Source organism: Zea mays, chromosome 6 (genome assembly GCF_902167145.1).
Source record: "Zea mays cultivar B73 chromosome 6, Zm-B73-REFERENCE-NAM-5.0, whole genome shotgun sequence".
Classification (NCBI taxonomy): Eukaryota; Viridiplantae; Streptophyta; class Magnoliopsida; order Poales; family Poaceae; genus Zea; species Zea mays.
Window position 1 is genome coordinate 122,145,077 of NC_050101.1, and position 27,392 is coordinate 122,172,468.

General features: G+C 54.3%; 2 protein-coding genes across 2 annotated transcripts; one reads left to right on the forward strand and one right to left on the reverse strand.

Moving 5' to 3' along the window:
- Positions 1–3,175, forward strand: LOC100193496 (FIP1). Its single transcript, NM_001138610.1, has 4 exons — positions 1–399; positions 511–612; positions 1,738–2,009; positions 2,620–3,175. Exons 1-4 carry the CDS (start codon positions 111–113, stop codon positions 2,806–2,808), a joined length of 852 nt encoding a protein of 283 aa, NP_001132082.1. The 5' UTR covers positions 1–110; the 3' UTR covers positions 2,809–3,175.
- A 2,513-nt stretch (positions 3,176–5,688) lies between these two features.
- LOC103629913 (E3 ubiquitin-protein ligase ATL31) lies at positions 5,689–7,690 on the reverse strand. The gene has a single exon (XM_008651011.4). It carries the CDS (start codon positions 7,625–7,627, stop codon positions 6,362–6,364), a length of 1,266 nt encoding a protein of 421 aa, XP_008649233.1. The 5' UTR covers positions 7,628–7,690; the 3' UTR covers positions 5,689–6,361.
- Between the last annotated feature and the right edge of the window lie 19,702 nt (positions 7,691–27,392).

Below are 27,392 nucleotides of genomic sequence, written 5' to 3' on the forward strand. Positions count from 1 at the left end.
CACCAGTTGCCAACCCCACGCACGCTCTGCGACGCGCGAGTTCCCCTTCCCCACTCCCAGCTTCCGTTTCCTCGGACCCCACCACCGCGCCCCCATTCCTCAGAGCTCAGATGCAGCCGCAGCCCGCCGAGATGGACCCCGCCGTCGACGCCTCCGCCTCCACCGCGCAGGCCGACTCCAACGTCAGCGCCGCCGTCCCCGCACCCGATCCCTCCCCGCCCCTGCCGGCGCCGGAGGCTGAGACGGTCGATCCGCCGCCCCCGCCGCCCGCACCAGCGCCCAAGACGGTCACCTGGAGCGAGAAGCTCACGTCCGAGTCGCCGACGCACGTGCACGCCGCCGCTGCGGCGGAGTCCAGCCAGTACGTGTCCCGCGGGCCCGCGTCCTCCTCGTCTAAAGGTAAAACCCCCGCTAGTTCGACGCGTCGGACCTAGCTTTGCGCTGTATTTCTCTTTTATCTAGAGGATTTTTTTTTGTTTCTGATTTCACTATGCCCTGGCCCATTGTCAGGCGCCGTGGAGGCGATGAGGGAGACGCTGTCGAGGTGGGGGAAGTCGTGGGGGGAGACCACCAAGATGGTCGAGAGCCTCAGCCGCGACACGTGGCAACACTGTGAGATCTCAGCACCCCTGCTAAGTGATAACGTTCTATTTTCCTTCGAAAGGTCCATTGTGTTGGTTTCTTCGCATGATTCATTCCTTGAGGTGCACGGATTGGTAGGATGCACTAGCTTTCTAACTATCGAAGGAAAGAATCTCCATATATGAAGTTGCAAATGTAAAGTAATGAAAGCTGTGGTAGACTCCTTTTGAGAATTATGTTGGGGGTTGTGGAGCCGGGGAAGCAGAATATTTGAACCTTTGGCCCAAGAAAAGAAGCGTACAGTAACATTTTGGTGTGGCTTTCCATATGCTTTTGCCTTGCTGGCTAAGTATCTTCATAAGTTTACTTGTGTTTAAAAAGAACTCTTTAAACTCTGTTACCCAAAAGTTCGCAGTTTTAATGATGATCTTGTTGATCTTTCTTAGACATTCGGTCGTAGGATGTTATGTGGCCTGTAGTGTGCTGAATCATTTGTGGGGAGAGATGAACATGCTTGTCTTCGAACTTAACTGGATGGTGTCTCTATTGACTGAATGATTACAAGTGCATATGCAAACTTGTCTTTGTTTGCACTTTGACCAAATCCCTTGCAGGGAAAAAAGCAAACATTGGACAGATCTTACAACAGTAAGATTTTCCATTACCTTTTAGTTATCAGTTGATTGGGGCTTGTGGCTAAATACCTATATAGAACTTGTGATGGCCAAGTTTCTTGCAGTCGACGGTTAGAAAGTTGAATTGTGGTAGTCGTTGGAACTCTCATCCAACCCAAGTTCAAAGCACGACACCTCTTAAGATGAAGCCAGGGTGGAGTCCCCTGCATTGTGAAAACTGACACCTCTTCAATGGGACTTTCAAGATCAAACTTCAAATCACTGAAAACTGACTATAGTTGTAGATCATGGGCGAAGGTCCTCAGTGGTGTGTGTAGGTACCGTAATCGTCCATCTTATTTACTTGAAATCATTAAAACTTTCAATATGGAGTGAGACATTTGGCTGATAATTATACCCAACCCGCAAGATCCTGTATCAACCTTCAAATTCAATTAAAGACGTGGGAAATAAACTTAATATCGTACGTCTATTAACATGGTTTCCCTTTTGCCTGACAATATGCCATTCTTCTTAACAGTCAAGACTGGACCTAGTTTTACTGAAGCTGCTATGGGACGCCTAGCACAAGGGACTAAAGTTTTAGCAGAAGGGGGCTATGAAAAAATATTTAAGCAGACCTTCGAAGTTCTTCCAGATGAGCAGCTGAAAATATGCTTTGCGTGCTATCTCTCAACATCGGCGGGTCCTGTCATGGGAGTCTTGTATATTTCTACAGCAAAGATTGCTTTCTGCAGTGACAATCCTCTGTCATACAAAGCTGGAAATAAAACTGAATGGAGTTACTACAAGGCAAGGGTTACTCCCTTCTTAGCATCTAGTTATCGCTATTGAAACCGATCTTCCTTTTGTATCATATCATTGACTGGTTTGGTTTCTATAAATCATTATTGTTAGTTTCCTGTAGATTTATAAATTTGACTTACTACGTGAGAATAGGTAAACTTATGTTTTTAGTGCTCGCTGGTAAAAATGGTATTGGATTTGAGGATGAGAACAGTGACACTCTTCAGTTCCATTCTATTCTGAAGATATATACATATATTAAATTATAAACAATAAAGGACACAATTGCAGTCTGGTTAGTTTGTGAGCCTTACGCACTTATGATAAAATTTAGTTTTGAATCATAAAAGAGGTGCACTGTTAACTGCAAGTTGATGCTATGCTCTCTATTGAGGACATGGTCTAACTCTAACAATGGTGCTTTCTGTGTCTCTGGATTGAATGCTGAAGCACTGATTGTCACTTAAGAAAAATGCATGTGAATTTGTCATACCTAACTTGGATCTTTTGTCCCAGTTGTTGCTTGATCCATTTTGATGTTCAAATATCAGCAGGACTTCAATTAAAAAGATGAACTGTGTTAATTAAGAATGTTCTCTTCACTTTTCATAAATAGGTGGTCATTCCTCTTCACCAGCTAAGAGCAGCTAATCCTTCAGTAAGCAAATTAAGTCCCGCGGAGAAGTACATTCAGGTCGTATCCATTGAAGGCCACGAGTTCTGGTTCATGGGTTTTCTAATGTACGACAAGGCTGCAACCAGTCTTCAAGAAGCCTTGGCTAGCGCACGTGAGTTGCAACCGTGAAGACACCGGGGTAAATGGTGTTTCTTCCGGTTACATCAGTTTCCACATCTTGAGTTCAGGCTGGGTCGCAAGGATTCCTTAGCTTCTGAGTGTCTCCTGTTTCAGATCCTTTTAGCTGAAGCCTTTGACACGGTACACTCACTAGCTTGCATACGCGTCAGAAATGTCTGTTGTTCCTGTCAATGTTGTAATCATGAGATGTATGTGGAGAAAGAATGCATGTCAAACATTTAAATGTGGCAGAACTAATGTGGGAACTTGATTATCAAGGGCCTAGAAAAGTTAGGGGGACCAGAAGGTCGAGGAGAAACAAGCGGTTGGTGATGCGTTATATTTTTGTCGATTGACAAAGGGAGCCAGGATTTTTAAATGTTTCTCTGCATTCACACCATTATATTTATATGGGAGCTTTGGTGGCGATGAGGCGTAAGCCGCTTGTAGCCATGACTGGTTGCCGTGTACTAACCTTAGAGCATCTCTAAGAGACTAGCTAAATGGCTTAGCAAGTCAAATTTTAGCTATTTAACAACAAAATAACTCTCCAACAGACTAGCTATTTGACTCGCCAAGCTATCCGACTCTCCAAATTGGCTCCCTTACTAGCCAAATTTGGCTAGCCACCTGACTAGTCAAACTAGATAGATAATCTGTTAGAACGAAGATGCTACATATAGAGTATAATCTTTATGAAAAGGTAAATAGAGAGTTAAATAGAGAGTCAAAAATGAAGATTCTTTTGGAGATGCTCTTACCCATCCAATCTTCTTTCTTTATCTCCTATCCAAAATTTATTCTGTGAATGATGCAGTTATAATGTAAAGCAGTGCATGATCGGCTAGAAACAGCCTAAGCTTAGGATTTTAGGATGATAAGTGGATCTAGAAATGAAAATGGATGGGAAAATCTCTATCTCGTTTCGGTTTTCTTATTTTAACACCGAAAACGGACCCAAGTTCGAAATAGTTAGGAACGAAACAAGATAAACCAGAGTACGAAAACGAAACCAAGTTCGAAATAGTTAGGAACGAAACGAGATAAACCGAAGTACGAAAATGAACGAAAATAGAAACATTAAATGGAAACTCATAATTTAATACAAACACATATAATATTGATGGCTAACTAGTGATTGATCGGCATAGCAACAACATGAAACAAATAGATACAGAGATACAATATTTTATTGTTGTTTGCTTTGTTAATGGTGTATAAGTAGCTATGACCAGTGTTGTTTAAGCCTTTAGACTACTTGTCATCAAGGAGAGCCGGTGGCTAGGATAGACTCTTGTGCTATAATTTATCACCTAAGGATATGAGACTTCAGTTAATGCACTAATGCATATTGGGTCGATCCCGGATTCCTCAAATATGAAATAAATACGGGTTCAATCCAAAAAGCGGGACCTCGCAAAAAATAACGGGATAGACCCTCTCCTGTTTCCGTCACACTTTCGGATTTTTCTGCAAATCCAGAAACGAATGGGTCAAATATGGAAAACCTAACGAGTTAGGACAGGATTTTACCCATCCGTTTTCAACCCTAAGTGGATCCATTTGGGTTAGGGCTTGTTTGTGAGCCAGGAGATTTTAGTCCCTTCAATCCCCCTGACCTCCTAGCTCACAAACATGTCCTTAAAGGATCTTAATATTTTTTGGTAGTACGAACTATGAATACTATCAATATTATCTACATATGAGATTATAAGATACAATTTTAGAAACTAGCATGGTGACATCTTGAAATTATAGAAAAAAACTACTTAATCCCCATTTATTGTTGTTTTCTTCATCCCATCATCTATAAAATCAGGTATTCTACCTCTTTAAAAATATCTAAATATTATCTGAGGTAGTTTGGTACATAATTTCACTAATGTAGCATACTACCTATGTAACAAACAGTAGAAAAAGTCTATAATCCTCTAACATATTCTATACTAATGTGACATTAAGAACATATTAAGAGTTAACTATATGACTTCCTCAACTTTAAAATCTTGATATTGTAACTATTAGATGATGCTTTTAAATGACACCACCCAACCCTCTTCGATAGTTTTGTTAAGTTGTTTTCTCATTGTATCATGTCATCTTGGTTTGAGTATCATGCTTGTATGTATGTCTATTGTCTTCCTTTTCTTACTCTTTCTAGGTTACATCACCTAGAAATAGGAGATAGGAATGAGTAAGCTGGACTAAGGGCAAATGGTCTGTCTCGTCGGCTAGACCCACGCTAAGACCATATCTAGTAGTTCACCTATATGATCACTTAAAATAATGTTTTGTACTATAGATTGCACTATTTGTAGAGTAGAGTTTGAATATATGGATAAGAATAGGTAAGCTGCTGGAACGCTACTAGGCCGACAAATCCTTTGACACAACTACATGCCTTGATGGGCCTTGTTTTATTGGCTCTAGAGTTTTCGGTCCTTTGCTGGGTTGGAAACGCAATTCTCCGGAAATGGCTAAAACATTTGCCAAAGGATTTTGCGGTAAATTTGGCCCGACGGACGCCAAACATGTTGTCTGTCTGGTACTAGCTGCTAGTGTAGGGCCGTGCTACAGTAAGGTACGAGTGCCATTGCTATGAGCCTATGAGTACTACTAGAAGCAGGGTCACCGTTTTCAAAAGTGCGAGCTCTGAATCCCAAGGGTCAGTTCTTCCCCGAAACAGCAAGCATCTGGAAGATAAACGTCAACGATGGACAATTTAGACCAGACCGCATCTCGTTTGACTTCGAGCGCGCTATGCACAGTCAGCCGGACGCCCGGACCTTTACATTTTTGTTGCTACTGCTACGGAGAAAACTGTCATAATATTTGTTTTAGATTAAAGTGAGCTGTTAAGTATAAGTCGGTACAGATTAAAACCAAATAAACAGCCTAATGAACACAAGCTTAAATTTCTTATGAATTTAATAATTTCACGGGAGTCCGTATGTTTGAGACGACAGCGCTCTGTGGGTTTGTTTCTTGCATAACTTCGCAACCTTCCATCTCCGTCCGGAAGTAAGATAAACTATGTACTACCAGGGTTGACGAAAAGACACAATAATCAGTCAACACTTATCCCAGTTTTTTTTCTATCTCTATTTAAACACTACTTTTTTTCTAGGTTACCCAGCCCAACATGATGTTCTAGACGCTAAGAGAAAGAAATGAATCAAGAACTCCTTTTTCTCCAGAGGACTAGACGCTCAAGAGAAAGTAGAAAAGGTTGGAAGAAAATAAAGAAACCATTTTCAGCTGAAGGAATCGCCGCTCCAGCGGTGCGTGTTCCCATTCGCGTGCGACCTGCTTCGTCTCGCGGATCACAGGGCGATGGATTGTGGTCGTGGATACGTCGGCAGAGAGTTCAGACATGATGCAGCGTCTCGTCCCGGTCCTCTCGCCGGGGCATTGATACGCCACCAGGACCAGACCATGCGGAGTGTCCGTGTGTGACACTGCCGTTGGCCGTTGCCGTTGCCGTTCCAATTCCAACTGACGAATGGGGGCAAGTAGGCGAGCAGCACATGCGGGGCGCGGAATCCCCGCTTTCCGCCCACGTTCAAGCCTGCCGGTGCCGGGCGATCGCCTTCTCCTCGTCCTCCTCGTCGTCCTCCTCCTCCATCTCGTTGTCGCAGGACGCGGCGCCGACTCTCGCGCCCGTCACGGCGGGGGCGACGCCGAGGCAGTCGAAGCGCACGCTGCCTTTAGCAGGGGTCACCGAGCCGTCTGACGCGCCGCCCATCTTCTCACGCCTGGTCCTCGCGGCCGCCCCTCCCGTGGTCATGGACGACGCCTCCAGGTCGGGCGCCCTCCTCGACGCGGACCAGAACGGGACCCGCGACGACAACGTCCGGGTGATGAACGACGGCCACCGGTCCGACCTCCCGAGCCGCGCGCTCCGGGCGCCGCCGCGCTCGCGCAGGCCCGTGCGGCGCAGGCTCTCCTCGCCGGCCGCGGCGACCATCTCCCTGCGCACGAGTTCCGGCAGCCGGAGCGTGAACCGCTCCACGTCGCCGTCGAGGCGCGTGGTGGCGAGGGAGTGGCCCGTCGAATGCGACCGCGGGACGAGCGGTGCCGGCCGCCCCGACCGGGACCGCACCGCGCGGCGCTGGCTCCCGATCCGCTCCAGCTCCATCGCCTCATCCCGCCTCCTGTCCTCCTCCCCCTCCTCTCCGGCGCCATCGTGGCTCGCGTCGATCGCCACATGGTCCTGCTGCCGCCCCTCCCCCGTCGCCTCACCGGCCGGCTCCTCGGGATCGAGGTTGCACCGGCAGACGGGGCACGTCACGTGGCCGGCGAGCCACTCGCCGATGCAGTCCGGGTGGAAGGCGTGGCTGCAGCTGGGCAGCAGCCGGAGCTCCTCGTCGTCCTCGAACTCGCTGAGGCAGACGGCGCACTCGAGCGCGGCGTCCTTGCCGCCGACCCGAAGCTCTCTCGCGTCCGCGTACCTCATCGTCGGGAACGACGCGACCACGGCGGGGTCGAGCCCGCGCTGCTGGTTGCGCTCCTCCTGCCGCGACAGAGCGAGCAGCGCGGCGGCCGGGATCACGGGACCGGCCGAGGCGCCCCGCCCGCACCGGCGCATGTACACGGAGAAGAAACCGATGAAGAAGAAGGCCGCGATGAGCGCCACCAGCAGCACGACCATGGGAGCGCTGAAGCTGGGCGTCTGGGCTGGCATGCCCCCTCCACCGCCACCGCCCCCGTTATCCTTGTCGCGCGACGGGCTCTGCTGCGCGGCGGCGGGAGCGTCGAGCAGCAGTAGCCAGAGGAGCGTGAGCACGGGGAGCGGCGGCGGCGACGCATTGTGGCGAGGCGTCGTCATCTGGCGGTGGTGGGTGGGCGGGCTGCGTTTCTTGGACGAAGTCGCTGGCACGCGCGCGAGCGTGCATATAAATGGTGACTGGTAGAGCGCCAGGGGTGAGGGAAACGGAAAATGGTGCGTATCGTGGCGTCTGGTGGCCGGGCGGCGAGCAGTCGCGGTCGCACTTCAGGTTTGATGGGTTCGGGGCTTTCGGACTTTCGGTACCGGCGGTTTTCGGTATCCGCGACGACCATCCGATGCCCGGAGTAGGTCGCACACTCGTACCTAGGTGACAATGGACTCTAATTTTATACTGTAAAATTTAAGGATTAAATCGGATTAAAATTGAATCATATTTCTATTCATTTTTAACTAAAATTTAGTTAGGACCCTACTGTTTATGAAGAAATATTTAGATCACGATCCATTATCACCCCTACCCGTGCCTACAAGCCTATTTGTTTTCCTCCCTAAAGTTTTGTCGGGGACCATAATTAGGGGTACCCTCAAGACTCCTAATTTTCAGCTGGTAACCCCCATCAGCATAAAGCTGCTAAGGCCTGATGGGTGCGATTAAGTCAGGGATCAGTCTATTCGAGCGACTCGATCACGCCTCGCCCGAGCCTAGCCTCGGACAAGGGCAGCCGACCCCGGAGGATTTCCGTCTCGCCCGAGGCCCCCCTCCAACGGCGAACATATTTCCGGCTCGCCCGAGGCCCTGCCTTCGCTAAGAAGCAACCCTAACCAAATCGCCGCACCGACCGACCAAGTCGCAGGAGCATTTAATGCAAAGGTAGCCTGTCACCTTTATCCTGACGCCCCCCCCCCCCCCCCCCCCCGCAGAGCCGAAGTGACCACCGTCACTTCGCCGCTCCACTGACCGGCCTGACAGAAGGACAGCGCCGCCTGCGCCACTCCGACAGCAGTACCACTTGACAGAGTGAGACTGACAGGCAGTCAGGCCCTGCCAAAGGCACCATAGGAAGCTCCGCTCCGCCCGACCCAGGGCTCGGACTCGGGCTAAGTCCCGGAAGACGGCGAACTCCGCTCCGCCCGACCCAGGGCTCGGACTCGGGCTAAGTCCCGGAAGACGGCGAACTCCGCTCCGCCCGACCCAGGGCTCGGTCTCGGGCTAAGTCCCGGAAGACGGCGAACTCCGCTCCGCCCGACCCAGGGCTCGGACTCGGGCTCAGCCCCAGAAGACGGCGAACTCCGCTCCGCCCGACCCAGGGCTCGAACTCCGCCCTGGCCTCTGCCGACGACCTCCGCCTCGCCCGACCCAGGGGCTCGGACTCGACCTCGGCCATGGAAGACAGACTCGACCTCGGCTTCGGAGGAGCCTCCACATCGCCCGACCTAGGGCGCAGGCCAGCCACGTCAACAGGAAGCGCCATCATCCCCCTACCCCGAGCTGACTCGGGCCGCAGGGAACAAGACCGGTGTCCCATCTGGCTAGCTCCGCCAGATAGGCAATGATGGCGCCCCGCATGCTCTGTGACGACGGCGGCTCTCAGCTCCCTTACGGAAGCAAGAGGACGTCAGCAAGGACTCAACCGCTCCGACAGCTGTCCCTCCGCCAGGCTCCATCGCTCCTCCGACGGCCACGACATCACACCAGCTGGGTGCCAAAATCTCTCTGGCTGCCACATCGGCATGTACTTAGGGCGCTAGCTCTCCCCGCTAGACACGTAGCACTCTTCTACACCCCCCATTGTACACCTGGATCCTCTCCTTACGCCTATAAAAGGAAGGACCAGGGCCCTCTTAGAGAGGGTTGGCCGCGCGGGGACGAGGACGAGACAGGCGCTCTCTTGGGGCCGCTCGCTTCCCTCTCCCGCGTGGACGCTTGTAACCCCCTACTGCAAGCGCACCCGACCTGGCCGCGGGACGAACACGAAGGCCGCGGGATTCCCACCTCTCTCACGCCGGTCTCCGGCCGCCTCGCTTCTCCCCCCTTCGCGCTCGCCCTCGCGCTCGACCCATCTGGGCTGGGGCACGCGGCGACACTCACTCGTCGGCCCAAGGGACCCCCCGGTCTCGGAACGCCGACAGTTGGCGCGCCAGGTAGGGGCCTGCTGCGTGTTGACGAACAGCTTCCCGTCAAGCTCCAGATGGGCAGTCTCCAGCAACCTCTCCGACCCGGGACGGTGCTCCGTTTCAGGAGTCTTGAGTTCATGTCCTTCGACGGCAACTACGACATGATACTCCTCCCACCGCCGCGCGACAACGACAATGGCGGCCGACAGCCCACCCGCCGGCGACGGAATCGACGACGTCTTCCCCGCGTGGCAGAAGAACAATCTTCGAGCTCGTCCCGCCTTCTTCCCCGTCGGCGGAGGGGAAGGCAGGGCAACCAAGGCCAAGCAGGAGGCAGCGCCTTGTCGGCTGTCGAGCGAGTCGACAGCGCCGGCACCCCAATGAGGGGCGCACCGGGTATCGACTTCGCGCCTGAGACGAAGACGAGCGTCGTCTCCCCGCGACACGCCAATCTCGAGCAAGCGGATGACGCCAGCGCGCTCGCGGAGAGCTTGCTGGACGTCACCCTCGTACCTGAGACGACGGTGCAGTCAGTCCCCGACGTGACTTCATCGCCGCTCGTCGACCAAAAGGTACCGACTGATTCACATCCTACGTCATTTGGATTCAGCCTCAACCCACCTAGTGACCTCGCTTTGGCGGACGCTCTCGTAGAGGCGAGTCCAAACCCTCTGGGGTTTCGCATGCGGTCGCCTTGGGACCGGTTGACGGACGTCTCGACCTACGGGCCCTCTGGGTCCGAGGAAGACGACGACCCCAGCATCTGTTGGGATTTCTCTGGACTTGGCAACCCCAGTGCCATGCGGGTCTACATGACCGCATGTGACTACTGCCTCTCCGACTGTTCTGACGGTAGCCGCAGCCTCGACGATGAGGACTGCGGCCCAAGCCGCGAATGTTTCCACGTCGATCTAGGGGGTCCTTCCGAAGGCAATCATCTCGGCATGCCGGAGGATGGTGATCTCCCTAGGCCGGTGCCCCGCGTTGACATCCCGCGGGAGCTAGCTGTGGTCCCCGTTCAGGCGGGGGGCCATGACCCATAGCTCGAGCAAATCCGCGGGGTGCAGGCCAGGCTCGACGAGGGAGCAGGAGCGCTTGAGCCGATCCGCCGGGACGTCGGGCAGGCATGGGCGGGCCAACCCCCGGCCGGAGAAATACGTCACCTGCCCCAGGGCTTCCAGCACTGCGTCGCCGATGACGTCAGGGTCAGGCCACCACCCGCATCTAGTGGGGTCGGTCAGAACCTGGCTGCAGCGGCGATGCTTCTCCGCGCGATGCCGGAGCCATCAACCACCGAGGGTCGACGAATCCAGGGGGAGCTCAAGAATCTCCTGGAAGGCGCTGCGGTCCGACGGGCCGAGAGCTCTGCCTCCCGAAGGCAGGGATACCCCTCGGAACCTCATGCCGCAACTTCTCGACTCATGCGGGAAGCCTTGGTCTACATCGGGCGCACGCGCAACACCGCGCCTGCGGCTCCGGGCCGCCTCGGCAACGAGCACCATCACCGCGACCGTCGGGCCCACCTCGACGAGAGGGTGCGCCGAGGCTACCACCCCAGGCGTGGGGAACGCTACGACAGCGGGGAGGATCGGAGTCCCTCGCCCGAACCGCCCGGTCCGCAGGCCTTCAGCCGGGCCATCCGACGGGCACCGTTCTCGACCCGGTTCCGACCCCCGACTACTATCACAAAGTACTCGGGGGAGACGAGACCGGAACTATGGCTCGTGGACTACCGTCTGGCCTGCCAACTGGGTGGTACGGACGACGACAACCTTATCATCCGCAACCTCCCCCTGTTCCTCTCCGACACCGCTCGCGCCTGGTTAGAACACCTGCCTCCGGGGCAGATCTCCAACTGGGACGACCTAGTCCAAGCCTTCGCCGGCAATTTCCAGGGCACGTACGTGCGCCCCGGGAACTCCTGGGACCTCCGAAGCTGCCGGCAGCAGCCGGGAGAGTCCCTCCGGGACTACATCCGGCGATTCTCGAAGCAGCGCACCGAGCTGCCCAACATCATCGACTCGGATGTCATCGGCGCGTTCCTTGCCGGCACCACCTGCCGCGACCTGGTGAGCAAGTTGGGTCGCAAGACCCCCACCAGGGCGAGCGAGCTGATGGACATCGCCACCAAGTTCGCCTCTGGCCAGGAGGCGGTCGAGGCTATCTTCCGAAAGGACAAGCAGCCCCAGGGCCGCCCATCGGAAGATGCTCCCGAGGCGTCTACTCAGCACGGCGCCAAGAAGAAAGGCAAGAAGAAGTCGCAAGCGAAACGCGACGCCGCCGACGCGGACCTTGTCGCCGCCGCCAAGTACAAGAACCCTCGGAAGCCCCCCGGAGGTGCCAACCTCTTTGACAAGATGCTCAAGGAGCCATGCCCCTATCATCAGGGGCCCGTCAAGCACACCCTTGAGGAGTGTGTCATGCTTCGGCGCCACTTCCACAGGGCCGGGCCACCCGCGGAGGGTGGCAGGGCCCGCGACGATGACAAGAAGGAAGATCACCAAGCAGGAGAGTTCCCCGAGGTCCGTGACTGCTTCATGATCTACGGTGGGCAAGCGGCGAACGCCTCGGCTCGGCACCGTAAGAAAGAGCGCCGGGAGGTCTGCTCGATAAAGGTGGCGGCGCCAGTCTACCTAGACTGGTCCGACAAGCCCATCACCTTCGACCAAGCCGACCATCCCGACCACGTGCCGAGCCCGGGGAAATACCCGCTCGTCGTCGACCCCATCATCGGCGACGTCAGGCTCACCAAAGTCCTTATGGATGGAGGTAGCAGCCTCAACATCATCTACGCCGAGACCCTCGGGCTCCTGCGCGTCGATCTGTCCTCCGTCCGAGCAGGCGCTGCGCCCTTCCACGGGATAATTCCCGGGAAGCGCGTTCAGCCCCTCGGACGACTCGACCTTCCCGTCTGCTTCGGAACACCCTCCAACTTCCAAAGGGAGACCCTGACGTTCGAGGTGGTCGGGTTCCGAGGAACCTACCACGCGGTACTGGGAAGGCCATGCTACGCGAAGCTCATGGCCGTCCCCAACTACACCTACCTGAAGCTCAAGATGTCGGGCCCCAACGGGGTCATCACCGTCGGCCCCACGTACAAGCACGCGTTCGAATGCGACGTGGAGTGCGTGGAGTACGCCAAGGCCCTCGCCGAGTCCGAGGCCCTCATCGCCGACCTGGAAAGCCTCTCCAAAGAGGTGCCAGACGTGAAGCGTCATGCCGGCAACTTCGAGCCAGTGGAGACGGTTAAGGCCGTCCCCCTCGACCCCAGCGGCGACGCCTCCAAGCAGATCCGGATCGGCTCCGGGCTCGATCCCAAATAGGAAGCAGTGCTCGTCGACTTTCTCCGCGCAAACGCCGACGTCTTCGTGTGGAGTCCCTCGGACATGCCCGGCATATCGAGGGATGTCGTCGAGCACTCGCTGGATATTCGGGCCGGAGCCCAACCCGTCAAGCAGCCTCTGCGCCGATTCGACGAGGAGAAGCGCAGAGTGATAGGCGAGGAGATCCACAAGCTAACGGCAGCAGGGTTCATCAAAGAGGTATTCCATCCCGAATGGCTTGCCAACCCTGTGCTTGTGAGAAATAAAGGGGGGAAATGGCGGATGTGTGTAGACTACACTGGTCTCAACAAAGCATGTCCGAAGGTTCCCTACCCTCTGCCTCGCATCGATCAAATCGTGGATTCCACTGCTGGGTGCAAAACTCTGTCTTTCCTCGATGCCTACTCAGGGTATCATCAAATCAAGATGAAAGAGTCCGACCAGCTCGTGACTTCTTTCATCACGCCCTTCGGCATGTACTGCTATGTCACCATGCCGTTCGGCTTGAGGAATGCGGACGCGACGTACCAGCGGTGCATGAACCATGTGTTCGGCGAACACATCGGTCGCACGGTCGAGGCCTACGTCGATGACATCGTAGTCAAGACGAGGAAAGCTTCCGACCTCCTTTCCGACCTTGAAGTGACATTCCGATGCCTCAAGGCGAAAGGCGTCAAGCTCAATCCCGAGAAGTGTGTCTTCGGGGTGCCCCGAGGCATGCTCTTGGGGTTCATCGTCTCCGAGCGGGGCATCGAAGCCAACCCGGAGAAGATCGCAGCCATCACCAGTATGGGGCCCATCAAGGACTTAAAAGGCGTACAGAGGGTCATGGGATGTCTCGCGGCTCTGAGCCGCTTCATCTCACGCCTCGGCGAAAGAGGTCTGCCTCTGTACCGCCTCTTAAGGAAGGCCGAGTGCTTCACTTGGACCCCTGAGGCCGAGGAAGCTCTCGGGAACCTGAAGGCGCTCCTCACAAAGGCGCCTATCTTGGTGCCTCCAGCTGCCGGAGAAGCCCTCTTGGTCTACGTCGCCGCGACCACTCAGGTGGTTAGCGCCGCGATTGTGGTCGAGAGGCAAGAAGAGGGGCATGCATTGCCCGTTCAGAGGCCAGTGTACTTCGTCAGCGAGGTACTGTCCAAAACCAAGATCCGCTACCCACAAGTTCAGAAGCTGCTGTATGCAGTGATCCTGACGCGGCGGAAGTTGCGACACTACTTCGAGTCTCATCCGGTAACTGTGGTGTCATCCTTCCCCCTGGGGGAGATCATCCAGTGCCGAGAGGCCTCGGGCAGGATCGCAAAGTGGGCGGTGGAAATCATGGGCGAGACAATCTCGTTCGCCCCTCGGAAGGCCATCAAGTCCCAGGTCTTGGCGGACTTCGTAGCCGAATGGGTCGACACCCAGCTACCGACGGCTCCGATCCAACCGGAGCTCTGGACCATGTTTTTCGACGGGTCGCTGATGAAGACGGGAGCCGGCGCGGGCCTACTCTTCATCTCGCCCCTCGGGAAACACCTACGCTATGTGCTACGCCTCCATTTCCCGGCGTCCAACAATGTGGTTGAGTACGAGGCTCTGGTCAACGGGTTGCGGATCGCCATCGAGCTAGGGGTCCGGCGCCTCGACGCCCGCGGTGACTCGCAGCTCGTCATCGACCAAGTCATGAAAAACTCCCACTGCCGCGACCGAAAGATGGAGGCCTACTGCGATGAGGTTCAGCGCCTGGAAGACAAGTTCTACGGGCTCGAGCTTAACCATATCGCTCGGCGCTACAACGAGACTGCGGACGAGCTGGCTAAAATAGCCTCGGGGCGAACAACGGTTCCCCCGGACGTCTTCTCCCGGGATCTACATCAACCCTCCGTCAAGATCGACGACACGCCCGAGCCTGAGGCGCCCTCGGCCCAGTCCGAGGTACCCTTGGTCCAGCCCGAGGTACCCTCGGTCCAGCCCGAGGTACCCTCAGCTCAGCCCGAGGCACCCTTAGCTTGGCTCGAGGCGCCCTCGGTTCAGTCCGAGGTACCCCTGGCCTCCGAGGGTGAGGCACTGCGCATCGAGGAGGAGCGAAGCAGGGCCACGCCTGATCGAAACTGGCAGACCCCGTACCTGCAATATCTCCACCAAGGAGAGCTACCCCTCGACCGAGCCGAGGCTCGGCGGGTGGCGTGACGCGCCAAGTCGTTTGTCTTGCTGGGCGATGAGAAGGAGCTCTACCACCGCAGCCCCTCAGGCATCCTCCAGCGATGCATCTCCGTCACCGAAGGTCAGGAACTCCTGCGAGAGATACACTCGGGGGCTTGCGGCCATCACGCAGCGCCTCGAGCCCTTGTCGGGAATGCTTTCCAACAAGGCTTCTATTGGCCAACGGTGGTGGCTGACGCCACTAGAATTGTCCGCACCTGCGAAGGGTGCCAATTCTATGCGAAGCAGACCCACCTGCCCGCAGGCTCTGCAGACGATACCCATCACCTGGCCTTTTGCCGTGTGGGGTCTGGACCTCGTCGGCCCTTTGCAGAAGGCGCCCGGGGGCTACACGCACCTGCTGGTCGCCATCGACAAATTCTCCAAGTGGATCGAGGTCCGACCTCTGAACAGCATCAGGTCCGAGCAGGCGGTGGCGTTCTTCACCAACATCATCCATCGCTTCGGGGTCCCGAACTCCATCATCACCGACAACGACACCCAGTTCACCGGCAGAAAGTTCTTGAACTTCTGCGAGGATCACCACATCCGGGTAGACTGGGCCGCCGTGGCCCATCCCATGTCAAATGGGCAAGTAGAGCGTGCCAACGGCATGATTCTACAAGGGCTCAAGCCCCGTATCTACAACGACATCAACAAGTTCGGCAAGCGATGGATGAAGGAACTCCCCTCGGTGGTCTGGAGCCTGAGGACGACGCCGAGCCGAGCCATGGGTTTCACGCCGTTCTTCCTAGTCTACGGGGCCGAGGCCGTCTTGCCCACAGACCTTGAATACGGCTCCCCGAGGACGAGGGCCTACAGCGATCAAAGCAACCAAGCTAGCCGAGAAGACTCGCTGGACCAGCTGGAAGAGGCTCGGGACAAGGCCTTACTACACTCGGCGCGGTACCAGCAGTCCCTGCGACGCTACCACGCCCGAGGGGTCCGGCCCCGAGACCTCCAGGTGGGTGTCACACCCGGTTTTAGAAGGCAAACCGAATGCGAACCATGTACGTGCCAGGATCAGTTATTCACGTACACAGCAGTTACATAATATGGACATCATCACACAGTGCTCAGAATAGTATTAATAAGGGAAATAGTCGATTACATCATACGTCTGAGACGTCCATATAGTCCTTACAATAAATCAAAGTGCGGAAAAGAAACGTAGATAACCGCGGCCTTCACAGGCAGCCAACTGGGGGTTGCCGCTAACCCACACCTAGAACTCGTCGTAGTCTTGAAACTCCTGGAAGTCTCCTTCCACAGCTTCATCTTCGCCTGAGCAGTGGTTGCAATGCTGACAACCTGGGGATGGGGGGGGGGTTTGGTGTGTAGAGCAAGGGTGAGTACACATCAACATACTCAGCAAGTATCCTGTTTGGCTGTGGTGGACTAGCTGTATGTGGGGATAAGTCAAGCAGTTGCTTTTAGTTGGTCAGATTATTACTTACTAGTAGAAAGCCAAGTTTTAGCATTAACCCAATTTATTAACCCAAACGTACTCCTTTCCAAACGGAAAGAGTACCACTTACCATTACCATAAGCATGATCATAACCATCAATCTCATAACCACCTGTACCAAAGCATCTCTGATCAAGTACCACTAATCATTGGAGCTCCCTTGGCCGCTCATAACCGTGAGCACGGCTGATATATCAGTTTTCAAACACTCTGCAGAGGTTGTGCACTTTACCCACAAGCCGTGATTCCCATTCTGCCCGGAGATCATGACTCCCCATTGATCACTACCAAGGTGACCCAGCAGGGCATCACTACGTAGCCTTTACAAAGATTCCCCGGGGCTGTAGCCACCCGTTAGGTTTCCTAAATGCACTGCACTCCTCCCCAAGGGGCGAACCCAAACTTGGCAGAGCGAGCCGCATACACCGAGCCCCATTGACGGCACGACGGCTAAGTGAACTACACCCCGAATCCTCTAATTATTCAGCTAAGGGCATCCCATTCCACCCTCATGGTTGCACTGTTTTCCCGGGCGGTCATCCATAGAACAGGTCCTTACGGAGAGGCACTCGAGAAACCGCTCGAGCCCCCTTGATGACCACAAGTACAACATCATCATAAGAGAAGGGAAAACAACGTATCATAGATAATCTCATCATGTTCATTGATTAGAGTTTAAGCAATAGCATAAAGCTAAACAGTAATAATCCAACCCAGATAGGTAAACAAGGACATGGATAACAAAAGCTAGTCAATCCTTAGGCATAAATGTGTAAAGCGGGAGGTGAATTAAAGAATGAATAGGACAGAGATAGGTCAAGGGACACTTGCCTCCACCAACCGACTGCTGCTCAGGGGCTTCTCCTGCGAGTTCCTCGGGCTCTTCAACCGGATCGTTCTCTAAGCGGGTGCAAACATACATACATCCATCCATCGAAATTAGGAAACCAATAGTACACCATACAAGAGAACAAGTAAAGCAAATATGCATAGAATACCACATACGATAATGAATTTACCTTGGTTAGAAAGAAACGAGGGAAAGTTTCGCAAGGGTTGAGGCTTATGCTCGAGGGACACTACGGGTAGACGAAAGACTAGACGTCACGTGCTCTAGTTTTAATTAGTTTTAACAAAAGAATTAGCTACATGCACTAATGTAATCGCAACCACTTTTAGTAGATTAACATTGAACGAGATAGATGATTAGTTATACGAATTAACTAACGTAACCAATTTCCAAATTGAGACTCCTATCTTATTAATATAAACGACGTGATTAGCGCATATAGGAGACGGGGGGGGGGTAGACGAGGGGTTAGGGGGTAGACGAGGGGTTAGGGGGTAGACGAGGCACGACGAGTCGTGCCAAGGCACGCGCACTACGCGGGCACGCACGCGAGGCCGCACGCACTCGCCACGGACTAACCGTACGCACGTCGGGGCCGTGCGCTAGCCGAGCTCAAAGCCGCGCGCCATAGGCACGCTGGGCCAAGCTCGAGGCCACGCAGGGGCCGACACGACGCGAGCAAGGCACGGCGGGGCGAGCGGGCAAGCACGCCGGGGCCAGCGAGCGCGAGCGAGCGAGGACGCGGCCGGACGAGGCCGAGCGCGGGGACGGGGCGGTCGAGCCGGGGCACGGGGGCGGTTGAACCGGGGGGGGGGGCACCGAGCTCGCCGGGAGGCGGGCGCGCGCGGGCGGCTCGCCGGAGCGGGCGCGAGGGCGGGGCCGAGCCGGGCCGGGCGAGGGCGGCTCGCCGGAGGGCGGCGAGGCGGGGCCGACACGGGCGCGGGGCTCGCCGGGGGCGAGGCAGCCGAGGGCGGCCAAGTCGGGGGCGGGCCGAGGGGCGCGGCCGAGCGCGGGACGGGGCGGGGGCTCGCCGGAGCGGCCGGGCGCGGGCTCGCCGGAGCGGCCGGGCGCGGGGAAGGGCCGGGGTCGGGGACGGGCCGGGCGGCTCGCCGGGGGCGGCCGGGGCGGCGAGGCGGGGCGGGCCGGGGCGAGGCGAGGGCGGGCTCGCCGGAGCGGCCGAGCCGAGCGGCCGGGGGCGGGGACGGGCCGGGCGGCTCGCCGGGGGCGGCCGGGGCGGCGAGGCGGGGCGGGCCGGGGCGAGGCGAGGGCGGGCTCGCCGGAGCGGCCGAGCCGAGCGGCCGGGGGCGGGGACGGGCCGGGCGGCCGGGGTCGCCGGGGCCGGGGCGGACGAGGGCGAGGGCGGCCGGGCGCGGGAGGCCACGGGCAACCGGGGGAGAGGCGGCGCGGGCGGGGCCGAGCCGGGGGAGGTCGGGGCGCGGGCTCGCCGGGGGCCGAGGCAGCTCGCCGGGGCCGGACGGGGTCGGGGCGGGGGCGGCTCGTCGAGGCGGGGGCGGGCGCGGCGGCACCGGCCGAGGACGGCGCGGGGGCGGCCGGGGGAGGCCGGACGCGGGACGCCGGGGCGGGGGCGGCCGAACCGGGTGGCCGGGCGGGCGAGGGAGGAGGAGGGAGAAGGGGGAAGGAGAGGGGAGGAGGGGGGCCTCACCGGAGGGGGGCGGCGCGGCGGCGGCGCCGGGGAGGGGAGAGGCGGCGGCGGCGGCGCTAGGGCAAGGGCGGCGCGGTTAGGGTTTGGGGAGAGAGAGAGCGAGAGAATGACGGGCGGGGCCCGCGGGGGGGATTTTTGGGAAAAAAAAAGAAAAGGGTGGGGGGGCGGCTGGGCCGGATGGGCCCAAAGTGGGGGAAGGGGGGGCGCGCGCGGCTGGGCCGGCCGGGGGGCCCACGCGGGAGGGGAGGGGGGGGGGAGGCGCGGCTGGGCCGGCGCGCAAGGGGGAGGGGGGCGGCTGGGCCGAAATGGGAAAGGGAGGGGGGAGAGAAAAAGAAAGAGTTTTCTTTTTCTAAAATCTAATTTTCTCGGGGTGAAAGCTTTTACGTTTTAAACAACCAAAAGTATGCATGGTTCGGCATGGTGCATCACACGAAATAAAGTGTTTTAAGGTTTTGCTTTACACGAGGTCTAAAGCCAAAACCCGCTGCGACTTTGGAAAAGATCAAGGCTTAGCGAGAAGAAAAGGGAAAAGGAAAGAGTAACGCCTGAATTTGGTGAGAGAAAAGAAGAAAAAAAATCTACCCCCAAATTCAGGGCGTTACAAACCTATCCCCCTTAAAAGAATCTCGCCCTCGAGATTCAGGGTTGGCTAGCAAAGAGCTCAGGGTATTTAGCCATCAGATCGTCTTCACGCTCCCAGGTTGCTTCTTCCTCAGAGTGATGATCCCATCTGACTTTGCACATTCTGATGGTCTTCCTTCGGGTGACTCGGTCTGCAACCTCAAGGATTTGCACTGGCTTCTCAACGTAGGTCAAGTCTTCCTGGACTTCAAGACCTTCCACTGGCAACTGCTCTTCTGGCACACGCAAGCACTTCTTCAACTGAGACACATGAAAGACATCATGCACAGCTGACAAATTCTCGGGCAAACTGAGCTGATAAGCCACTTCTCCACGTCTTGCAAGAACCTGATACGGACCAATGTAGCGGGGTGCTAGCTTGCCTTTCACTCCGAACCTTCTGACTCCTCTGATTGGTGACACTTTCAGATAGACAAAGTCTCCGACTTCGAAACTCAGCTCTCTTCTTCTTGTGTCTGCATAGCTTCGCTGCCTCGATTGCGCTATCTTCAGATTCTCTCGGATCATCTTGATGTTCTCTTCGGCTTCAAGCAAAATGTCTGGCCCAAACACTTGCTTCTCTCTAGGCTGATCCCATTGCAACGGAGTTCTACAACTCCTTCCATAAAGCGCCTGAAATGGTGACATCTTCAAACTGGCCTGGTAACTGTTGTTATAGGAAAACTCTGCATAAGGCAATCTCTTGTCCCATCCGGACTGATCTTGCAACGCACAGGCTCTCAACATATCTTCAAGAATTTGATTGGTCCTTTCGGTCTGGCCATCTGTCTGTGGATGATAAGCTGAACTGAAATTCAGATGCGTGCCCAAAGCTTCATGCAACTGCTGCCAGAAATGAGAGGTGAACTGCGTTCCTCTGTCTGACACTATCTTCTTTGGCACACCATGAAGACAAACGATCCGAGACATATACAACTCTGCCAATACTGCACTGCTATAGTTGGTCTTGACAGGTATGAAGTGGGCTGACTTGGTCAAACGGTCCACTACTACCCAGATGGAATCGTAGCCGGCTTGAGTGCGAGGCAATCCGACTATGAAATCCATACCAATTTCATCCCATTTCCACTGAGGGATCTGCAACGGTTGCAACAATCCGGCAGGTCTCTGGTGCTCTGCCTTAATTCTTCGGCAACTATCGCACATAGCCACATGCTCTGCGATTTCCCTCTTCATTCCGTACCACCAGAATTTCTTCTTCAGATCCTGATACATCTTCTCACTGCCAGGGTGAATCGAATAAGCTGTCTCATGAGCTTCCTTAAGAATCAATTCCCGAATGGACTGGACATTGGGAACACACAAGCGGTCTCTGAACCATATCACGCCTTCTGCGTCTTTTCGAAAATCTTTGCCTCTGCCATCTAGAATCAGTCGCCGAATCTCACTGATTTTCTCATCATTCTTCTGCGCTTCTTTGATTTCGCGCTCCAAGGTAGGTTCCAACTCAACTGTGACTCCTCGCGAATTATTCAGAAATCCGAGACTCAACCTGTCAAACTCCTTAGCCAACTCATAAGGCATCGGACGAGCGACCATCAGATTGACTTGACTCTTTATGCTCAAAGCATCCGCCACTACATTTGCTTTGCCTGGATGGTAATGGATCTCCAACTCATAGTCTTTGATCAACTCTAACCATCTTCGTTGCCTCATGTTCAACTCTGACTGAGTGAATATGTACTTCAGACTCTTGTGATCTGTGTAAACATCGCATTTCTGTCCATACAGATAGTGCCTCCATGTCTTCAGTGCGTGAACCACTGCTGCCAACTCTAGATCATGGATTGGGTAATTCTTCTCATGAACCTTCAACTGTCGGGACGAGTAAGCCACAACTCTTCCCTCTTGCATCAACACACATCCCAAACCTGTGTAACAAGCATCACAATACACCGAGAAGGGCTTGTGCACATCAGGCAAGACTAGGACAGGCGCTGTAGTCAACTTCTCTTTCAGCGCTTCAAAGGCCTCTTGGCATTTCTGGGTCCACTTGAACTCAACTTTGTTGCCTAGCAACGCTGTCATTGGTTTCGCAATCTTTGAAAACCCTTCAATGAATCGCCGATAATATCCAGCCATTCCAATAAAGCTCTTGATTCCTCTAGCATCTGTTGGCGCTTTCCAGTTCAGAATGTCTGCCACTTTCTTCGGATCCACAGCCAATCCTTCCTTGTTGATTATGTGACCCAAGAACAGGACTTCACTGATCCAGAACTCACACTTGCTCAACTTTGCATACAACTGGTGCTCTCGCAATCTCTGCAATACCATCCTCAAATGATCTTCATGCTCTTCTTCGCTTTGAGAATAAACCAGAATGTCATCAATGAATACCACCACAAACTTATCAAGGTAATCCATGAATACACTATTCATCAAGTTCATGAAGAACTCTGGCGCATTGGTCAAACCAAAAGACATCACTGTGAACTCGTACAAACCATACTTGGAAATGAATGCCGTCTTCGGAATGTCCGAGGGTCGGATCCTGAGCTGATGATAACCTGACCTCAGATCAATCTTGGAGAACACGCTGGCTCCTCTCAACTGGTCGAACAGATCTTCTATTCTGGGCAAGGGATACTTGTTCTTGATCGTGACCTCATTCAAAGCTCGGTAATCAATACACATTCTCTTGGTGCCATCTTTCTTCTCCACAAATAGGACAGGGGCGGCCCAAGGCGAGGTGCTTGGCCGAATGTAACCTTTCTCTGACAGCTCATCAATCTGCTCCTTAAGCTCAACCAACTCTGGTCCAGATATTCTGTAAGCTCTCTTGAAGATAGGGGCGGTTCCGGGAAGAAGCTCTATGGCAAACTCAACTTTCCGCTCTGGTGGCATACCCGGTAAGTCTTTCGGAAACACATCTGGGAACTTGGACACAACCTTGATACTCTCGATCGGGTCTGCTTCACTGCTATCAACAGCCATCTAATAACAACTTCCTTTCTTTGGCTCAGGCGGGACTAACTCGGTTACCACTTCCTCACCTAGTGGGGACACCAACTTGATTGTCCTTTTATCACAACTGATAACTGCCTGATACTTATCTAGCCAATTCATCCCTAGGATGACATCTATTCCCTGAGTACCCATTACTATAAGGTTGGCGGGAAACACTATCCCCCTTATTTTCACACTTATATTCAAACAAACGCTATCGGCTCGAATTCTACCACCGGCTGAGTCAATTTGAATGGGGATTGACATGGTAGTAATTGGAAGATTATGTGCTTCTACCCATGATGCAGTAATGAAAGAATGTGTTGCTCCAGTATCAAATAACACTTCTGCAATATGGGAGTCGACTGGGAACATACCTACTATCATGCCGGGGGTCTCCTGAACTGCTTCAGCTTCCAAGTGGTTCAGTCTTCCATGATTATAGCGCGGCTGAGAGCGGTTGCCTGATCCAGGCTGAGACACATTCTGCTTTGCTGGGGCATTGGGGTCTGACTGCTGCTGGGCTGCCTTCTTCGGACATTGCATCACCCAGTGGCCTTGCTCTCCACAGTGGAAACATGCTCTGTTTCCAACCTGAGCTGGTGCTGCCTGACTGTTCTGCTGGTTTGCTGGGGCAGGAAGGCGAGGTGCCTGCTGATTCTGCCTTTGAAACTGACCTCCTGACTGATTGCTCTGACGGTTCCGGTACTGGTGCTGAGGATACTGCCTTTGGAACTGCTGATGCTGCTGAGGTGGACGCTGGTTCTGCCTGAACTGCTGAGGTTGATTGCCTGAGAAACGAGGACGATTGCTGCTTCCAGGCTGGGGTCCACTGATCTTGCGCTTACGATCTTCCATCTCCTTCCTCTTTCTCTCTGTCATGATTGCTCTGTCAATCAGGTGCTGGAATGTCGGGAAGGTGTGATTCATCAGTTGGTACTGCAGAGGGTCAACCAAGCCTCTCAGGAAACGGTACTGTCGCTTGGCGTCGGTGTTGACATCCTCAGGAGCATAGCGAGACAACTGCAGAAACCTGTCTCGGTACTCACTGACAGACAATGGTCCTTGCTTGAGGGCCAGGAACTCCTCCTTCTTCACTGTCATCAGACCTACAGGCACATGGTACTGACGAAAGCTACCTCTGAACTCTTCCCAGGTGATGGCGTCAGGATGGGCATGGGTGGCGAGGTAAGACTCCCACCATGATTGGGCTGCTCCTCTCAACAGACGGGGACCATACAGGACTTTCTCCCTGTCATCGCACTGAGCGGTATGCAACTCCCGCTCCACAGTGCGCAGCCAATCTTCAGCATCCATAGGGTCAGAAGAATGAGCGAACGTTGGTGGATGACCTCTCATCAATTCAGCACGCTTGTCTCTAGGCATCTGAGGCATCTGAGGCTGAGGTGGGGCCTGCTGCTGTTGCTGCTGCTGCTGCTGAATGGCGGCCAAAGTCTGACCGATGGCTTGAACTGCCTGAGTCTGCATCAGAAACATCTGCTCGATGGACATCGGGGGCTGGGGCGGTAGGTGCTGCTGCTGGGGCACCTCCTCCTGTTGAGCGGCTCGCTCCTGCTGAGCACGCCTTCCTCCTCTGCGCCTGTTCTCTGACATCTGCAGAATGCAACCACACATCAGAACTGATCTGGCAAATCTTGCAGCATAAAAAAAGAGAATAGAATTCTTCAACAGCACTGAACAGATGAGCATCTTCACTGATCTCCAACACAGACCACACAGCTTCTCAGATAGAAAGGAAAGTGGAATAAAAGGTTTCCCAACTATATAACTAACTCCATTAACATAATAGGTAAACCAAAATGCAGGGGATACCCACACTCTGGTAACAGTCATTACAAAGATCCAAACCAAACATAGTTCATCATGACAAACATAAATGCACAGGATATAGCAAACTACCCTGTCTAACTAAGACTAACTAAGACCGAAACCAACGCTAGGACTGAAGCTTCTACGTATATATTTCGTATTAATTACAAGATCCAACTCTAACGATCTATGGTTCTAGAGTTATCTTGGTCTTGCAGTCGGGATTGCCATAAGACTGGTGTCCACGCTGAGGTGAGCGGTACGGGTGCTGAGTCCCGACGGGAGCGGGGGAACCACCATCCAGGTGACGACGTTCCGCGCGCTCAGCCCGCAGCAGGGCGATCTCAGCACGAGCCCTACTCAGCTCATCTAATGCATGGTCCAGCTCCGTGTTTAGCACGGCGGCTAGGTTGACTGTGCTGCTCAACCTAGGATTGCCCTCACCGACAGGTGAGACAATCACGCCTCCTGTGCTGCCAGATGGACGGCGGGGGTAATACTTCAGGTCAAGACCGTCAGCTGCCCCACCGAAAATCGAGCAGTAGTGCGAAAGCGCACGCCGTGCAGCATCCTGCATGGCTGCCTCAGCTGAGTCCCGCTCAGAGATAGAATAGTGCTCTGAACAGGCCTCTGCACCCTGGAGACTGTTCTCCGGGCAGCGCACCAAGCAGGTTGCCTCCCAGCGGTCCGGGTAGACCCCGCGACTGTGCTGGTAGACCACACAGCGATACTCGATGGACCAAGTATGCCGGTCAAATGCCCGACGTAGCAGGGTGTCGAGCGCATCATGGAAGTGACACCCGCGAGCAGCGTCGCGAGTGATGGGTCGAGCAACCCATCCTTCCGGCTCAGGGTTAGCAGAGAAGTCGGTGTCGTGGCTCGAGCTGTCGTCGCCACCTCCGTCGTCTGGGTCTCCTCCAGCAGCTACTCCAGAAGCTGGGGCGCCCAGTGGTGGTGCAGGTGGCGCCTCCAGAGGAAGCACAGGGGAGCAGCTCCTCACAGACTCTATCTCCTGCTGGAGCGAGAAGGAAGAGCTCTGCTGCTCCTGTCGTCGACGCTCCTGCTCCTCACGCAGGCGGTGGTGTAGTCTCTCCAAGTGGCTGGACTGTCCGGCCACGGGACGGCGAAGCGGACGCTCAGCAAGGCGGGAGGGTAAGAAGGGGATGACTGACTTTCGTGCAGTGTGTCTAAGTCGAGCCATCTACAAAAGACATCGCAAGCAAAAGGGGTGAGAACAGAATTAATATGACCAGCAAGTAATGAATCATAAGTAAATAAATGATTAGAATAAAACACAATTTTCAGCAAGGTATATTATATAGTAGAACATAGGTTTGGTCGGTATGACCAACTTTTGAAGGGATATCAAAGTCAAGGCAGAGACAGAGGTCTATAGTCCTTAGAACGACCATTCTACTCTAGGTTAGCGGTCCTACAGTCAGCATGGCTTTGATACCACTTATGTCACACCCGGTTTTAGAAGGCAAACCGAATGCGAACCATGTACGTGCCAGGATCAGTTATTCACGTACACAGCAGTTACATAATATGGACATCATCACACAGTGCTCAGAATAGTATTAATAAGGGAAATAGTCGATTACATCATACGTCTGAGACGTCCATATAGTCCTTACAATAAATCAAAGTGCGGAAAAGAAACGTAGATAACCGCGGCCTTCACAGGCAGCCAACTGGGGGTTGCCGCTAACCCACACCTAGAACTCGTCGTAGTCTTGAAACTCCTGGAAGTCTCCTTCCACAGCTTCATCTTCGCCTGAGCAGTGGTTGCAATGCTGACAACCTGGGGATGGGGGGGGTTTGGTGTGTAGAGCAAGGGTGAGTACACATCAACATACTCAGCAAGTATCCTGTTTGGCTGTGGTGGACTAGCTGTATGTGGGGATAAGTCAAGCAGTTGCTTTTAGTTGGTCAGATTATTACTTACTAGTAGAAAGCCAAGTTTTAGCATTAACCCAATTTATTAACCCAAACGTACTCCTTTCCAAACGGAAAGAGTACCACTTACCATTACCATAAGCATGATCATAACCATCAATCTCATAACCACCTGTACCAAAGCATCTCTGATCAAGTACCACTAATCATTGGAGCTCCCTTGGCCGCTCATAACCGTGAGCACGGCTGATATATCAGTTTTCAAACACTCTGCAGAGGTTGTGCACTTTACCCACAAGCCGTGATTCCCATTCTGCCCGGAGATCATGACTCCCCATTGATCACTACCAAGGTGACCCAGCAGGGCATCACTACGTAGCCTTTACAAAGATTCCCCGGGGCTGTAGCCACCCGTTAGGTTTCCTAAATGCACCGCACTCCTCCCCAAGGGGCGAACCCAAACTTGGCAGAGCGAGCCGCATACACCGAGCCCCATTGACGGCACGACGGCTAAGTGAACTACACCCCGGATCCTCTAATTATTCAGCTAAGGGCATCCCATTCCACCCTCATGGTTGCACTGTTTTCCCGGGCGGTCATCCATAGAACAGGTCCTTACGGAGAGGCACTCGAGAAACCGCTCGAGCCCCCTTGATGACCACAAGTACAACATCATCATAAGAGAAGGGAAAACAGCGTATCATAGATAATCTCATCATGTTCATTGATTAGAGTTTAAGCAATAGCATAAAGCTAAACAGTAATAATCCAACCCAGATAGGTAAACAAGGACATGGATAACAAAAGCTAGTCAATCCTTAGGCATAAATGTGTAAAGCGGGAGGTGAATTAAAGAATGAATAGGACAGAGATAGGTCAAGGGACACTTGCCTCCACCAACCGACTGCTGCTCAGGGGCTTCTCCTGCGAGTTCCTTGGGCTCTTCA

What these genes read in the sequence shown, in the direction of transcription:
- LOC100193496 (NM_001138610.1), top strand. Translation starts at nt 111, where the DNA reads ATGCAGCCGCAGCCCGCCGAGATGGACCCCGCCGTCGACGCCTCCGCC. An exon ending in CGCGTCCTCCTCGTCTAAAG is followed by an intron (nt 400 to 510) that starts GTAAAACCCCCG and finishes GCCCATTGTCAG; the next exon opens with GCGCCGTGGAGGCGATGAGG. An exon ending in CTGAATGGAGTTACTACAAG is followed by an intron (nt 2,010 to 2,619) that starts GCAAGGGTTACT and finishes TTTCATAAATAG; the next exon opens with GTGGTCATTCCTCTTCACCA.
- LOC103629913 (XM_008651011.4), bottom strand. Translation starts at nt 7,627, where the DNA reads ATGACGACGCCTCGCCACAATGCGTCGCCGCCGCCGCTCCCCGTGCTC.